The following is a 15,984-nucleotide window of genomic DNA, read 5'->3' as shown; positions in this document are numbered from 1 at the left end:
ACTTGTGCCTTGCAATTATTGACACCTTGAGAGCAAATAACTACCTGCCCTTTATTGCCCCAATGCTCTGTTCAGCTCCAGGAGTCAGTGGAAATTAGGGCCGAAACAACTAATCGATTAATCAACAACTAATCAATTATGAAATTAATCGATTACTATTTTCATAATCGATTAATCGGCCACTAACATAATGGGGTTAAAAAAAACTAAAATTAGCCCTTTATAGTACAAAAAGAGCAAATCGTTACCGTAAATATTACTTTCAATGTCCAATAGCAGAAAATGAACCCCTTACAGTAGCGATTATTTGCTCTTTTTCGTTTTATTTAACCCCGTTATTAAACATCTCAGGCCTGGGTCACACCTGTGTTTTTTGGTTCTTTTTGCAGACACACACTACAGTTCATTTACATGGTTTCCTATGGGACACGTTCACATCCATGATTTTTTCAGCTGCTGCGTATTTGGAAAAGACAAGGACTTTTTTTTTTTAAGGCAAAACGGTGCCATTTTGTTTTTTTGGGACTCAATATACTTCAATGTAGAAGCTGCAGAAAAGCATGTAATGCGTTTTTGCAGCAATTTGTGTTTTTTTAATCTGCCCAACAACAAATTGGCCAAAACAATATGTAAAAATGCAAATCGCAGCAAAATTACCTTTTTTTTTTCTTTTCTTTTTAAGGTTATTAACCGATTAATCGAAACAATAATCGGCCAACTAATCGATTATGAAAATAATCGTTAGTTGCAGCCCTAGTGGAAATACCTGATATGTCAGATTCAAGAAATGTGGCCTACTCCATGTAATAATGCTGTAACGCTAGGCTAATCAACGCTGTCTCATGTGGCACGCATAGTCTTGTGTAAACTAGAACTCCAGCAACTCGTAGCTTTCACAGAATTTGTTCTCTCTTTTACTCTAACATGGTTTTTGTTACTTTTAACAATGCTGCTGCTGGGAACTCTCCAGCAAGAAAGAAGCCATGGACGCAGTAAAAGTTCTGGGAGTCAACATATCATCAACAGTGCAGCGTCGCTATTACTTTGTTTAAAAAAAAAATATCCTTCTACAGGGAGAGATAAGCTAAAGTATAACTAAAAATAAAACGTTTTTTCTCAGTTTTGAACAGAGTGAAGAGGGATTACAACACCTGTCAGTTTTTATTGATTTTTGATAGGTGTGCACCGAATGGAAATTTTGGTGCCGAAACCGAAAATGCAGGATGTACTTTGCCGAAAATTACAGTTTTAATTTATTTTTTGTTTTAATGTATAATTAATTATGTTAATGTATTATATTATATATGTATTATATTCGACCTTTTAATATAATCATTTTAACTTAATATAAATTTATTGTTGGCCATTTTTGCCACCTTTTGCAAGAAAAGTCAAGAAAAATTTAGTCTCTAACCATCTCTTGTATCATGTCCTCAGTCTCAAACCATCTCTTGTGTCAGGTGCACAGTCTCGAACCATCTCTTGTGTCATATCCTCAGTTTCGAATCATCTCTTGTGTCATATCTTCAGTCTCTAACCATCTCTTGTATCTTGTCTGTAATCTCTTACTTAAACTTTAACACACTGCTAATAGTATTAGCAAAATTTTCATTCGGTGCACCTCTAGCAGACATGATACAGGAGATGGTCAGAGACTGCAGACATGATACAAGAGATCAATGCAGCCTCACCCATGCCTGTCAGATGCAGCCTCGCCAGTGCCTGTAAGATGCAGCCTCGCTGCGCCTGTGCATGTCAGATGCAGCCTCGCTGCGCCTGTGCATGTCATATGCAGCCTCGCAGCGCCTGTGCATGTCATATGCAGCCTCGCAGCGCCTGTGCATGTCAGATGCAGCCTTGCAGCGCCTGTGCATGTCAGATGCAGCCTGCCAGTGCCGGTGGATGCAACCTGCCTGTACCTGGATCAGAGCAGCAATCTCTGTGTGTCACAGAGCTGGATTTGAATTTCCCAGCCACAGTAACAATGTCCTGCCTCCTGTGATTTAATGTCCCGCCAATGGGTCGGTATGCCATCTGTCACAGGATGCGGCACATTGTTACTGCTGCTTCCTGGATGATTCAGCTCCATGACACATAGGAGACAAGGAGAGGAGGACTGGAGAGCGCCAGGATGACACCCCCGCAATGGGCAGAACCCGTGGTGGACCCCGCCTCCTTTTCGGCACTCCATTATCTGCATTTTTTTTCGGTCGATGCTGAAAACAGTTTTCATCTGATAATTTTAGGCAGCCCAAATTTCGGTGCACCACTAATTTCTGTGCCCCCATTAAGGAGATTCACCCTCTAAAAATTACAGGTTAAATAACTTCCTGTACGAAATGAAAAAGGTTTTGCCTTTAGTTCTACTTTAATGCACTGTTCACAGACACCTTTAGCCAACCAATGAAAAAAAAACAGTTGATGCCTCCTAACAAAAATCACTTTGTTCACAAAGGCATGAAATATCCCTGATTGTGAAAGCATACTAAACATAATGTTTGGAATAATAATTGGCCCTTTTCTTTCCTTAGGTTTTATATACTCATCAGAAGACAAAAAAGGCTAAAGTCTGGCAAGATGGTATTTTGAAGATTTTAACAGGGGGAAATCAGGTGATTTAATTTAGTAACAGTAAAACTTAGCCAAACAATCCAGAGAACCCAAACCTTTTCTGTTCTATTCTTGCCAATGGAAACTTGTTTTATACCCCTTTCGCACTGGCGGAGTCTACCAGCGGATCTGCCTGCTCAGCAGGTTCTCTCAGCTGATCCCTGCTGAGCAGGGGGATGACTTTAGTCATAAAGGCAAGAAGGGAGCGATATTTCCCAAACAGGTGTGCAGACAGCAATATAGCATTTCTAAAAATGAAGTGGGTAATGATAACCTCTGTCCTGGTTATTATTGTCATCTGTATCCCTGTTGCGAAGATCTCCTCACTTTGTTGTTTGCCAGGGCAGGAAGTGAAGATCTCCCTACAAGTGTATAAAAATGCCTTTGTACACCTTTTGTGTTGAACATCTTGTCTTGGTCGGGTGGGGTAATGAAAGGGATGGAGTGTCGGGGCGATTTAGGGTGAAGGATCCATGCCAGATGTTTACCACATTTGTTGGTCAAGGAATAATGGTGATTGCGCGCCCTGTCCCGAGCTATCAAAGAGTGTGAGTCTAGTAATTAGAGTAGATCCCTTCGGGTCACTAAGTAAATGAATGAGGACGACCGGGTCCAAGTCTTATTTATGGCGAGGTTTGAGTTCCGCAATAGTCAAGAAAAGCGGCAGATGTCGTCAGCCCTTATCCGTTTGAGGCGAGAGCCGTGCTGTATAAGCACACCCTGTAGGACACATCTCAAAGCTTCCCACTGGATAAGGGGGAGGTGGTGTCTGAGGAATGATTGGAGACAAAGTGCCGAATGGTCTTGGAGATATTGGCCACACAGACTGAATCCCGTAACGGGTTTTCATTGAGCCTCCATCGTGCACCCCCACGAGATATCGGGGGGGGGGGGGGCGAGCCAGGGTCAAAGAGTATGTGGCCAATAGATGCTAGGATGGGGGAGTCTAGTAACGATTGTGAGATCAAAAAGTGGTCCAGTCTGCTATATGAGTTGTTGCTTCAGAATGGTGGCTGTAGTCCCTCTGTGGGATGCTGGAAACGCCATACATCCACCAGATGGGAAGAGTCTATCAGAGACTTAATGCGTGTTAGGGGGGAGAAAGGAACAGAGGACTTACCCAAGGATGTGTCTGCAGTCAGGGACAGGGCAACATTGAGATCTCCGCCAATGATAAAGCAAGGGCCCCCCAAAGAGGATAGTCTGGTGAGAACGGATGAGAGGAACCGAGCCTGATCCACCTTAGGAATGTATATGTTGGCCACTGTAAAGAGAAAATTGTTTAGTTTCAGCTTGATAAAAATGAAGCGACCAGCAACCTCAATAAGGGAATCTAAGACCTCAGGGTTAAAAGATTTATGACAGGCAATGGATACCCCCTTAGACTTGGCATGAGGGTTAGTACTGTGGTACCATTGCTGGTAGTATCTATTGCGTAGTGCGGGAATTGAGCCCGTCCTAGCGTTTCCTGTAATAGGAGGACATTGGAGCGCATTTTGTGAAAGTGGTACAGGATCTGACTCCGCTTCTCTGGCACATTGAACCCCCTACAGTTAAAAGAGGCTAAGGTAATCGGGCAGTCATTCCTCATAGGGTATCCACATGGGTGGGGGAGTTGTTGGCAGGAGAACAATCCCCGGCTCCACGGGGTAACGAAGAACATTTAAACCTAAGAAAACTAAGAAACATGGTAATACAAAATTATGCTGTTAACTCAAGATAATGGTTATACATGTATTAGAGGAAACTTCATGCATTAGTAGGCAAGTGATAAAGTTATGGGTGAACATAACATAGTATGCACAGGTGTAGGGCAGCAGTGGAACAAAAACACATATATGCATGTTCTATGCTGAATATGTATATGAGAGGTTACAGGTAATGAGTAGAGCAGCACAGTTAACCTGGGTAGAGCAAGTGTAAACAGGAAAAGGGTAATAAAAAAAAATATATAAAAATATGTAAAATGAAGAATGTGAGATATGGGAACCAGTCCAGGTCAGAAGACAAGTCTGCTATGAGAAAAAGGTAAGCAATAGGAGAACAGAAGACTAGAAAAAAAAGTTAGTGTTTTTGCTTATCCGTGGAGAATCGGCCAAATAAGATTCGTGCCTGTAGGTGCCCTGTGTAGGACACAGGTCCTACAATAGGGAAACAGAACAGTTATTTGGCTAGGCAAAATTCAATCGTTGGGATCCTGTTGAGACATAGGCTTGGAGTTGCGTTTGCGGCTCTGCTTCTGAGGAGCAAAAGGTAGGCCCGGGGGTAGTGGGTGTGAACTGCCATTCTGGGAGAGCAACCTGCGTGCTGAGGAAGGAAGACAGGCAGGGTCCGAAAGATGGTGGTTTTGCCCTCATGGTGTACCCAGAGGTAGAAGGGGAATCGCCATTGGTATTTCATCTGATTGGCCTGCAAAAGCAGTTTCAATGCTTTTCTCGTCGCCAGTGTTTGACGCGAGAGATCCGGCAGGGTGCCGTTGAAGAGGATGGTATTTTGTGAGCTGTCAGCTTTCATGATGTCCTCTTTGACCTTGCAAAAGTAGACCCAGCACAGGGTGTCCCACACGAAGGAGGGGTCAGGAGACCGGGACCTGAGGTCCTGTGCACACGGTCTAGTTCAATGGGGTCATCTTTGGGCCGTTGCAACAATTGGTTAAAAATAGCCATCACAGGGGGGTGTGTCCGACTTCCGGTATGTGAAGACCTGTTCCTGAGAGCTCCTGACCGCGTTGAAATCCTTTCCAGCCTGAGAGCCAGGATCGCCCCGCCAAACGGTGGAATCGTTCCAGGGACACACTGGGCACATGAGCATGGTCAATAAATCCGGCACGCGGATCGGTGGCAAGCCCGCGGATCGTCTGGCCAGATTCGCGCACGAGGCCGACCAAGACGGCGCCCAGATGGCTGCAGGGACACACAGCGCCTCAGCGCTGAATGGACACCTGGGCACCGGGGGGACCCGGAATGGCCTGACCTCACGGATCCTCTGGCTACTCCCCTGCCATCTCCTCCACCTGACGCAGAGGAAGGAGGCTCCGGTGCTCAGGTAGGAGAACCCACGCTGGCTCAAATCATGGACACTATTAAAAGCTGCCATGCGGCGCTATCTAATCAGATAGAAACTATCCGGGTGGACTTTGTTATATTGAAAGATGATGTCCAGATAATCAGGCAGAGGGTCAGTGATGAGGAGCAGCGCATCAGCACAGTGGAAGATGACCTTAATCCATTAATGGTGTAGGTGAGAGACACTGCGGCGGACTACAAGTCCCAGGAGGCTAAATTGGGGGACATTGAAGACTGCCTTAGGAGGAATAACCTCCACTTCCTGGGGTTCCCAGAAGGATCCGAGGGTAAGCAGGCAGAAGAGTTTTTATTATCCTGACTTAAGCAAACCTTTGGTACAGAATGCTTCTCTCACCTTTTTGCCATTGAAAGGGCTCATAGAGTCCCATTAAGAGCACCACAACCTGGCAGATATCCTAGACCCATGCTAGCTCGATTTCTCTACTTCAGAGATAAAGAAGTCATTTTACGCAAGGCCCACAGTATGCCTAAAGTACTGTACAACAACAACCGTATAACTATCTTCCCAGATTTTTCGGCTGCAACACAGAAGCAGAGGGCAGCCTTCCAAAGTGTGAAACTGCGTCTGAGAGAACACAGCCTTCCATACAGCATGCTATACCCGGCTAGATTACGTGTGGTTCAGGGGGGGCAAAACACAATTCTTTACATCCCCCAGGGAAGCCTACAACTGGATTGAGTCCTTGGGCCCAGCTTGATGACCCCTGGTATACATACTGAGGATTCAGAGACTGGCACATGCTGTCACGTAAACGTTTCCCTAAAAACAAGCATACAAGAAAGCTCATCATGTCATAACACTTGAAGTATTACTACAATTGGAACATATGTTCAGACTGGCAGGCTGGGATTCATCCTGCAAGCAACGCGGTCTACACTTTGCTCTTTTGGAAACACATACCCGCCCTTGATCGCCCAGTCCGCCTGGACTGGGAGTATTCCCCTCTCAGCGGTGAACATGTCTATTGGTTCGCAGTTTGGGGTACAAGCTCGTGGGATGTTTGGGGCTGCAGGCAGGGTGGGGGGAGGGGAAGTTCTGATCCTCGGTTATGGATCACAGTTTATTACAGATGGTTCATCTGACTTTTGCACTATTTTTTTTATAACATGTTCATATTGTTGTGTATGATTATGCCTCCCCCATTTTGCGGAATGACGATACTACTGATCTGCAACGTAATGTGTGGCACAGAGGGGTGGGGTGCTCTGTCCACTTTGGGGGGCTCCCAGGTACACCCTTCATGGGTCCCACTATGCTCTTTACTCATTGATTATAGTACTTATTCGCCATGCAATCCCTTAACTTGATATCGTGGAATGTGAGAGGCCTCAATTCCAGAATAAAACGTGCTTAGTGTTCAAATATATCCAAAAATGTAACCCAAGTATAATCTTTCTCCAAGAAACACACCTGACAGGATCTAAGACATTGGCCCTTCACAGGGCATTTGTGGGTAGAGCATTCCACACTACGTACTCCAACTATGCCAGGGGGGTGTCGGTTTTGGTCTCCAAGTCATTACTGTGCCATACCAAGAAGGTCAAGACCGACCCTATGGGTAGGTTTGTGGTTCTAGTATTGGAAATAGATAACAGACTATATACTTTTGTAGCTGTGTACATCCCCCCCCCCATTTACTATAGAAGTGTGGGGAACAATAATGGATGCTGTCCTCCGGGTCGCAGAGGGCCCCATTCTTCTTGCAGCCGATATGAATGTGGTGCTCTCGCCTGACACGGACAGATTTGAAATGACGCCTAAACATAGCTCCCCATTGGCTCAGTGTATTAGGTCATATAACCTGGTGGAGGTCTGGATGTGGAAAAACCCACATGTTAGAGCTTATTCCTGTCACTCCACCACGTTTAATACCCTTTCCAGGCTAGACTTGTGTTTTGTGTCCAGTGTGTTATTGCCGAGAGTGCTGGAAGCCCAATACCTACCTCGTGCTGTCTCGGACCACTCCCCACTCTTGATCACCTTTGACATGGAGCGACCAATAGGGTACACAGTGTGGAGATTGAGCCCATTGTGGCTCAAGGAGGAAAGTTTTGAGAGGTCAACGCAGACATCTATACGAGACTTTTGGCTTGAGGGCTTGAGAACAGAGCTGAAGCTTCTGTCGGAATCACCTGGGACGCGTTTAAGGCCACACTTAGAGGCTCCGTTGCTGGGGTTAATAAACAACTTCGATCAGATAGGCAGTGGAAGCTTTTAGATGTGGAAAGGAAAGCGACAGATGCAGAGGTGGACTATATTAAAAACCCCAGTTCGAATACATATAAAATTTGGAGGAAGGGGGTGCGACAACTAGATTTAGTACTGGTGGAAAAAACTCAGAAAAAACTTCTATACCAAACGCAACGCATATTTGAATTTGGTAATAAGAACTGTAGATTGATGGCATACCTGGCCCACTCACAGCAGACCCCTGCTTCTATCCCACGTATATATGACAAACAGGGGACTCTGTATACCACGCAAACAGAAATAGCAAATGCTTTTGTGCAATTTTACTCTGAATTGTATTCTTCTAGGGTGGATTATGGGGAAGAGGAGGTTCGTGAGTACCTGGCCCCCATTCCGCTATTAGAATTGGGTGAGGAAGCAGTGAAGGACCTGGAACTTCCCATTAACATAGAGGAAATACTCTCTGCAATACGTGCCCTCAGCCCGAATAAGACGCCAGGCTTGGATGGCTTCCCGGCAGAGTGGTATGACACATATGCAGACAGTCTGGCCCCAAAACTGTTGGACATGTATATAGGAGCCCGGGAACAGGCTGAGCTTCCTAAATCATTGCGGGAGGCGCTTATTGTGTTAATACCGAAACCGCACAAGGACCATGAGCTATGCGAGTCGTACAGGCCCATATCATTGATTAATGTTGATGCCAAAATATTAGCTAAGATTCTTGCCCTAAGACTTAACAAGGTCAAAGTCAAAGCATCCGTTATTCATCCGGATCAAACGGGCTTTATACCCGGGAGATCAACGGCAATAAATCTTAGGTGTCTTTTTACCATTTTCCAATCGGAAGGCCAAGTTCAGGGCACACGAGTAGTTGTGTCCTTAGACACGCATAAAGCGTTTGATTCAATAGAATGGCCGTATTTGCTTGCGGTCCTTGGGCGGTTGGGCTTCGGCCCTAGATTTGTGGCATGGGTGAAACTGCTGTACACTGGGCCAACGGCGAGACTCAAAGTGAATAATATTCACGGACTCATTTGAGATTACAAGAGGCACTCGGCAGGGATGCCCGTTGCCGCCCCTGCTGTTTACCCTAGCTATTTAACCATTGGCAGCAGGCTTGAGGTCAGAATGTGGAATCAAGGGATGTAAAATTAACAACAGAGAAGAAAAAACCTCACTGTATGCTGATGATATGCTCCAGATGCAGGTGACTCGCTGAGGAAGGCACTTGATCAGATCTCTAGGTTTGGTGCATACTCGGGATTCAGAGTGAACTGGACTAAATCCGAGCTCCTCCCGCTCTGCCCTGGGTATGACCCTAGCTTGCCATCGGAGGTGCCTTTACAGAAGGTTCCCCAGTTCCGTTATTTGGGGGTTGAGGTGCAGCTGCCATTGAGTAATTATACTAAAAACAATGCATCACCCCTGGTGCTGAGACAGAAAGAAAATCTACAGATGTAGCGTACACTGCCCCTCAACCTTCTGGGTAAAATAAATATATATATATAAGATGATATACCTCCCTAGATTTTTATACCTGTTGTGGCACGCACCGATCTATATCGCCAAAAAAGTATTTCAGGGAATTAATAAGATACTAGTGACCTTTCTGTGGGGAGCTAAACCAGCCAGAGTGTCATTGGACATGTTACACCTACCGATTTGTTCGGGAGGTCTGGCACTGCCAGATTTACAATGTTATTATCTGGCCTCCCAAATGACACATGTGCACTGGTGGGGCTTCCCAACATTGGATATTGCCTCAGTGGCTACTCGGGCGGCCCAAGTCCACTCCTATGAAGCATTAATTAACGTATTCTACAGAAATGGCCCTTATCCTGCACAAGGAGCTGATATACTGCAGCTATCTCATAAAATATTCCACATATGCAATCTGAGTCGCCCAATGCCCCCCTATGACATAACCCCAAACTAGCAGACATCTTTAAAATACCAGATGGGGAATGTTGGGCAACGTATGGGATTAAGTATGCACACCAACTTTTCCAAGAGGGAATATGCAAATAATTTATAGATTTTAAAATGGAATACAAACTGCCTAATACATTCTTCTATAGATATCTGCAACTGAGGCATGCTGTACATGAAAAATACGGTAGACAGAAGGTGATACTGACCCCATCAAAATTATAACAGCTGATAGCGGATGGAGACCACACTAAGCTCATATCTCAGTATTACTTTGCTTTACTGACATCTTCCTCTGCCAGGATGGGCAGGGTATCCACACAGTGGAAGTCAGACAGCCTGTCCATCACAGAGGAATCGTGGGATGAGGTCTTGGAGACAGCCCTAACCTCGCTGATCTAGGCCAGGGACAAGTTGTTACAATTTCACTATCTCAATAGAATTTACTACACCCCACTGCGGCTCCACAAAATGGGAAGAATGGATTCACCTGACTGTTAGGCCGCGTACACACGCGGGGACTGTTCGCTCAACTTTGTCAACAGTTTCAGCGGACAGTCTGCTGAACAAAGTTTTTCGGAAATTCCGAAAAACTGTCCGCTGAAACTTTGTTTCAGCGAACAGTCCCCTCGTGTGTAGGCTTGTTCGTCAAACTAAGTTCCGCGCATGCTCAGAAAGGATTTACACGCCGAAGTTTGCATTGCAGTGTATAGGACGTCGTTTTCTAGTCCCGTCGTACATGCCGTTCACGTCATCGCGCACGGTTTCAGCGGACTGTTCGTTCGTCGTGTGTGGGCAAGTCCGTCCATGCTAATTTTGAGCAGACTGTCCGCTGAAACTGTTTGACGGACAAAGTTGGGCGAACAGTCCCCGCATGTGTACGCGGCCTTATAGATGTAGAGGGGCAGTGGGAGACTTCTTCCACATGGTCTGGCAATGCCCAGAAATAGCAACATTTTGGAGAGCGATCTTCTTATATCTAGAAGATGCTTTAGCCCTACCCAATATCTATTCTCCTGCCAGGTGCCTATTGGGTGTTTTGGAGGAGGAAAGTATATCCACATCTCAGAAGACTCTACTTAGAATACTTTTCTGTTATGCTAAAAAGGCAATTGCTCTCAGATGGAAGGAAGCAACCCCACCATCTCTACAATACTGGATAGGATTAGTTAATGGCTCACTACCAATGTATAAACTCACGTATACAGCCAGAGGGAGTACTAAAAAATATGACAAAATATGGGCAGTTTGGTTGCAATGTGCCCCGTGTGATGGAATATCTGCTTAGAATGGGGGGGAAGAGACACTGATAATTACTAAAGTGGGAATAGGTAATGATCATGATCCTGAACATGAAAGATGTACTATTGCATTCCAAATATGTAGATATTGATGAAGAATTTAAATGGAGCATTACACCCAAGTAGAGCAATATGATGAAAATGCTTTTATTGTTTAGGTAAGAAACACTTGTGTATGTATGCAATTGACGATATAAGGCTGTAAAGTCATGAACATGTTATGTACAGATGTACAATGTTATTTTTGATTGTTATTTTTCTAAAAACAAATAAAAAATCTAACCTTTAAAAAAAAAATAGCCGTCACATTTCGATGTGTTCCTGTTGTTACGATAGCTGCTGCAACATGACAGTGTGGGCATTAAGGATTTTATCATGAGCCTGGACAGAGTGGTTGAGGCTGTCAGTGGTGTTGTATATGTCCTCAAAGCGGGCCCCCATGTCTTTCTTAATGTCGGAGATTTTTTTCTTGTAGGCCTTTTCAATTCTGTGTACACAGGGCTTAAAGTCGGCTTTGGTGGGCAGGGACCTGATATAGCTGTATAATGATCTGATCTGTGACTCCATGTCCCAGCCCTCACCTGAGCCCAGGTGAGCCTTGAGGAGAAATTGGGGTCCTCAGGGAGTGTGAAGTGGCTGCGGGAGCTCACCTGTGTATGCAGGGATGATTCGGAGCGGGCTGGAGACGGCAGTGCAGGCGCAATCTTGGAATCTGTACGGCGCTGTGAATATGCCTCCAAATTGCTGTCTTTTCAGGTCCCACTAGTGCCCCTCGGTGCCCTGTGCTTATCCTTTTCCGTAGGCAGCGTTTTGGCCAGGTTTCCTGCCCTGTATGTGGTCCGTGGAGTCGAGGTATCCGGGAGCTGTGAGCAAACACGTCTCACTGCTCCATGCTGCAAGCCACGCCCCTGACATATCACTTTACCTTAAGACGGTTATTTCACTAGAAAATGTTACTGTTTTTTCATTTACTTACCACACACCCTAACGCGGAAGGGATTCCACTTTATTTATTTTCCCTCCAACAATGAAACATCTGTGAGCTCTGTCACCATCACTGACATCTGTGCCTGGTCTACTTCTGGGTTTGGTGTGATTGGCCAGCACCGCATGCTGTACCTTCCAGTCATGTGCATTGGAGTTTATTTATCCAGTAAGCAGGGCATGCCAAGACTGGAGATTTAGCTGCACATCTGTGGTTTGGTATACATTAAGGCAGACTGGAATTCAAAAAAGATGCTTTTATTGCATTAGAGCAGGGATATGCAATTAGCGGACCTCCAGCTGTTGCAAAACTACAAGTCCCATCATACCTCTGCCTCTGGGTGTCATGCTTGTGGCTGTTAGTCTTGCTATGCCTCATGGGGCTTGTAGTTCTGCAACAGCTGGAGGTCCGCTAATTGCATATCCCTGCATTAGAGGCATAGGGAGCATGTCCTGTAATTGAAAATAAAGTTTCGGGGAAAAGTGTAATTCAATCAAAAATCTTAAATTCTCATTTGCCAATGATAATAGTAACATGTAGCTCCTTTTTAGGTTTTACAGGATCTTGAAGTTGTAGTTATACCTGTAGCATCACATTTTGGGCAAATCTGGTGTTAAAAAGTAACCACATAGATATTGCGCTTCTGTATGATAACCACTGCAGCTTATTAGACCGCAGATAAACAGGAGACCTTATTCTGTCTGCTATACTAATTATTTCTGTTTTGGTCTTTATATGTAGGCTTCTTTATGCAACGATAAGGGCCAGCGCCTGGACAATGTATTTATAAAAACTGGCAAGGTGGGTTTAAAAAACAAAAAAAATCCAAGTAAGTCAATTTAAAATCTTTATTAAGACCGTTTTGCTTTTTTTTTTTTATGCATGATACATTTATAGCAGCAGTATCCATACACATACAACACCAAATATTAGAGGTGATTTATTCATTCAAGGCAAATACACTTTTGTACACTGGTACTGAATAGTATTCCAGCATTTTTTTCTTCCTCCATTTCTCTCCCTCATGCAGCTAACGTTAATTCCAGTGCTGACAAAGAGGAGGCAATTATACGATGCTAGTATACAAGAAAAAGAACCCACTGCTCCAGGTGTATAGGATAGAACTAGTTGGAACGTCTCGTGGAGTGCCAGCCCCGGCCTGCCTCCGTGGGAAACTTGGAAATAAGAAAGAAATGGCTGCACATCCAGAGCTTGTGCTTAATCATTACCAAATGATTAAGCACAAGATGTATGTGTGAAACGTGTCTACGTGACCACAGTTTGGTGTCTTTTGTGTTATCCTTGTGAACAATAAAAGGTAATCGGAAGCTCTCCATGTGCAGTCATTTTTCCTCTTTCCAGACAAAGATGCTGTTGAGGTGCCCAATGTTCTCCTTATCAACCAATTTTGTCAGCAGGTGTTAGGACACTGGTGGCTGGCCTGCACAGTGCCTAGGGTTGTAATATTATGTTACACAATGAAAACCAGGAGCAGAGCTACCTTGTTTTTATATGATGGTAGTGGGTGTTGTTTTTAGGTTTCATAACTATATAGGGGAGTTGTTTTTTTTTACATTCTGTGTTAGCTTTATGAATAAATAAAATTTTCAGATAGCTGGCAGCGGTTAATTTTATTACTTTGGAATGAGCATTCATCCCGGAACCTTGCATGAATGCACCTCAGGCTTTTCATTATTGATTTCTAATACTGGTTAGATGTAGTCATTAAAACTGTAATATTACTGCTGAACACAACTATGTAATTGTGTATTTACTTTGTGCTTCGATCTACCATATATTCACCTTCATCAGTGGAATGGCGGTTGTGATAAATCATTGTGACTTCATCAAGGGAAATGTATCGTCTAAACCAATTATTACACTTTAAGTAGACTTTATCTTTATACATTTTATTCAGAGTTTTCTTCTTTTATAGGTAAATATTGGCGATGATCTGGAAAGTGAACGCTATCTGATCACCGTTGAAGCAGAAGGTGCAAGCACTAATACTTCTGAAAGGAACACTGAATGTAAAGATGTACCCATGTCTAACAGATACGGTTTAAAGTCTGCTGGCCTGCGTCCTCCAGCTGGTTTAAAGAGAAAATTTACAGTAAGGGAATTTAGTAGTACAATATAATTACTTTCTCTGCATTATCGTTATCTCTCAGAACATTTCATTACAGTTTTTCACCCGGTTATCAATTTTCATTGTGAATCCTGTTCATGGAAGTCTGAAGACATTCTGTGGTCATTGACGGAGCACTTTTTACTGACTTCCACCATTGAAGTTACCATACACATTAACCAAAACTCTAAAGGGCACTTTAGAGACTAAAACAATATGATTGTTTGAAATAAGCAAGAGCTTAAATGTTCTCCTTTGTGTTTTTTTACATTGCATCATATACAGTGCCTTGAAAAAGTATTATACCCCTTGAATTTTCCCACATTTTGTCATGTTACAACCAAAAACGGAAATGTATTTAGTAAGTGGAAGGAAAATGATAAATGGTTTTCAATTTTTTTTTTTTACAAATGTAAAAAGTGTGGGGTGCATTTGTATTCAGCCCCCCGAGTTAATACTTTGTAGAACCATCTTTCGCTACAATTACAGCGGCAAGTCTTTTTGAGGATGTCTCTACCGGATTTGCACATTTAGAGAGTGACAGTTTTGCCCATTCTTTGCAGAATAACTCAAGCTCTGTCAGATTGGATGGATTTAGGTCGGAACTTTGACTGTGTTATTCCAACACACGAATATGCTTTGATCTAAACCATTCAATTGTAGCTCTGGCTGTATGTTTAGGGTCGTTGTCCTGCGGGAAGGCAAACCTGTGCCCCAATCTCTTTTGCAGACCTAACAGGTTTTCTTCTAAGATTGCTCTGTATTTGGCTCCATCCATCTCCCCATCAGCTCTGACCAGCTTCCCTGTCACTGCTGAAGAAAAGCATCCCCACAACAAGATGCTGTCACCACCACCACATTTGACGGCGAGGATGGTGTGTTCAGGGTGATGTGCAGTGTAAGGCCGCGTACACACGGGCGGACTGTATGGCCGCGTACACACGCGGGGACTGTTCGCCCAACTTTGTCCGTCAAACAGTTTCAGCAAACAGTCCGCTCAAAATTACCATGGACGGACATGGCCACACACGACGAACGAACAGTTTGCTGAAACCGTGCGCGATGACGTGAACGGCACGTACGATGGGACGAAAAATACGACGTCCTATACACTGCATTATAACTTTCGGCGTGTAAATCCTTTCTGAGCATGCGCGGAACTTAGTTTGACGAACAAGCCTACACACGAGGGGACTGTTCGCTGAAACAAAGTTTCAGCGGACAGTTTCAGCGAACAGTCCGCTGAACAAGGTTTTTCGGAAATTCCGAAAAACTGTCCGCTGAAACTTTGTTTCAGCGAACAGTCCCCTCGTGTGTAGGCTTAAAGCTAAAGGCTGAAAGCCCACACACGAGCGGACTGTCCGCCGAAACACTGTTCAGCGGACAAAGTTGGGCGAACAGTCCCCGCGTGTGTACGCGGCCTATGGCCAACTTAGTCCGTCAGACAATCCGACGGACAGTCCGTCCTACTTTCGAATGAACGGACTTGACCACACACGATGAACAAACAGTCCGTTGAAAGCTTGCGCGATGACGTGTACAGCACGTACGACGGGACTAGAAATAGGACATCCAATAAACAGCAATGCAACCTTCCGCCGTGTAAATCCTTTCTGAGCATGCGCCATACTTAGTCCGTCCAACTAGCCTACTCACGAGCGGATTGTCCGCTGAAACCAAAGTCTGACGGACAATATTACGGAAATTCCGAAATACTTAGTAGTCCGCCAGACTGCACGCTGAAAAAGTCA

General features: G+C 44.4%; 1 protein-coding gene across 3 annotated transcripts in view; it reads left to right on the top strand.

Moving 5' to 3' along the window:
• Positions 1 to 15,984, top strand: part of ZGRF1 (zinc finger GRF-type containing 1) — a 213,515-nt gene that overhangs the window by 19,189 nt on the left and 178,342 nt on the right. For all 3 annotated transcript variants that reach the window (XM_077476750.1, XM_077476747.1, XM_077476748.1), the window contains exons 4-6: positions 2,532 to 2,612; positions 12,847 to 12,906; positions 14,042 to 14,218. In XM_077476750.1, the coding sequence (XP_077332876.1) occupies positions 2,532 to 2,612; positions 12,847 to 12,906; positions 14,042 to 14,218 (318 nt within the window). The remainder of the gene's footprint in view (positions 1 to 2,531; positions 2,613 to 12,846; positions 12,907 to 14,041; positions 14,219 to 15,984) is intronic.

Source organism: Lithobates pipiens, unplaced genomic scaffold (assembly GCF_037356315.1).
Source record: "Lithobates pipiens isolate NorthernLeopardFrog02 unplaced genomic scaffold, aLitPip1_a1.2 Scaffold_13, whole genome shotgun sequence".
Classification (NCBI taxonomy): Eukaryota; Metazoa; Chordata; class Amphibia; order Anura; family Ranidae; genus Lithobates; species Lithobates pipiens.
The sequence above is the reverse complement of the archived record's forward strand: the minus strand, read 5'-3'. Positions and strand labels throughout refer to the sequence as shown.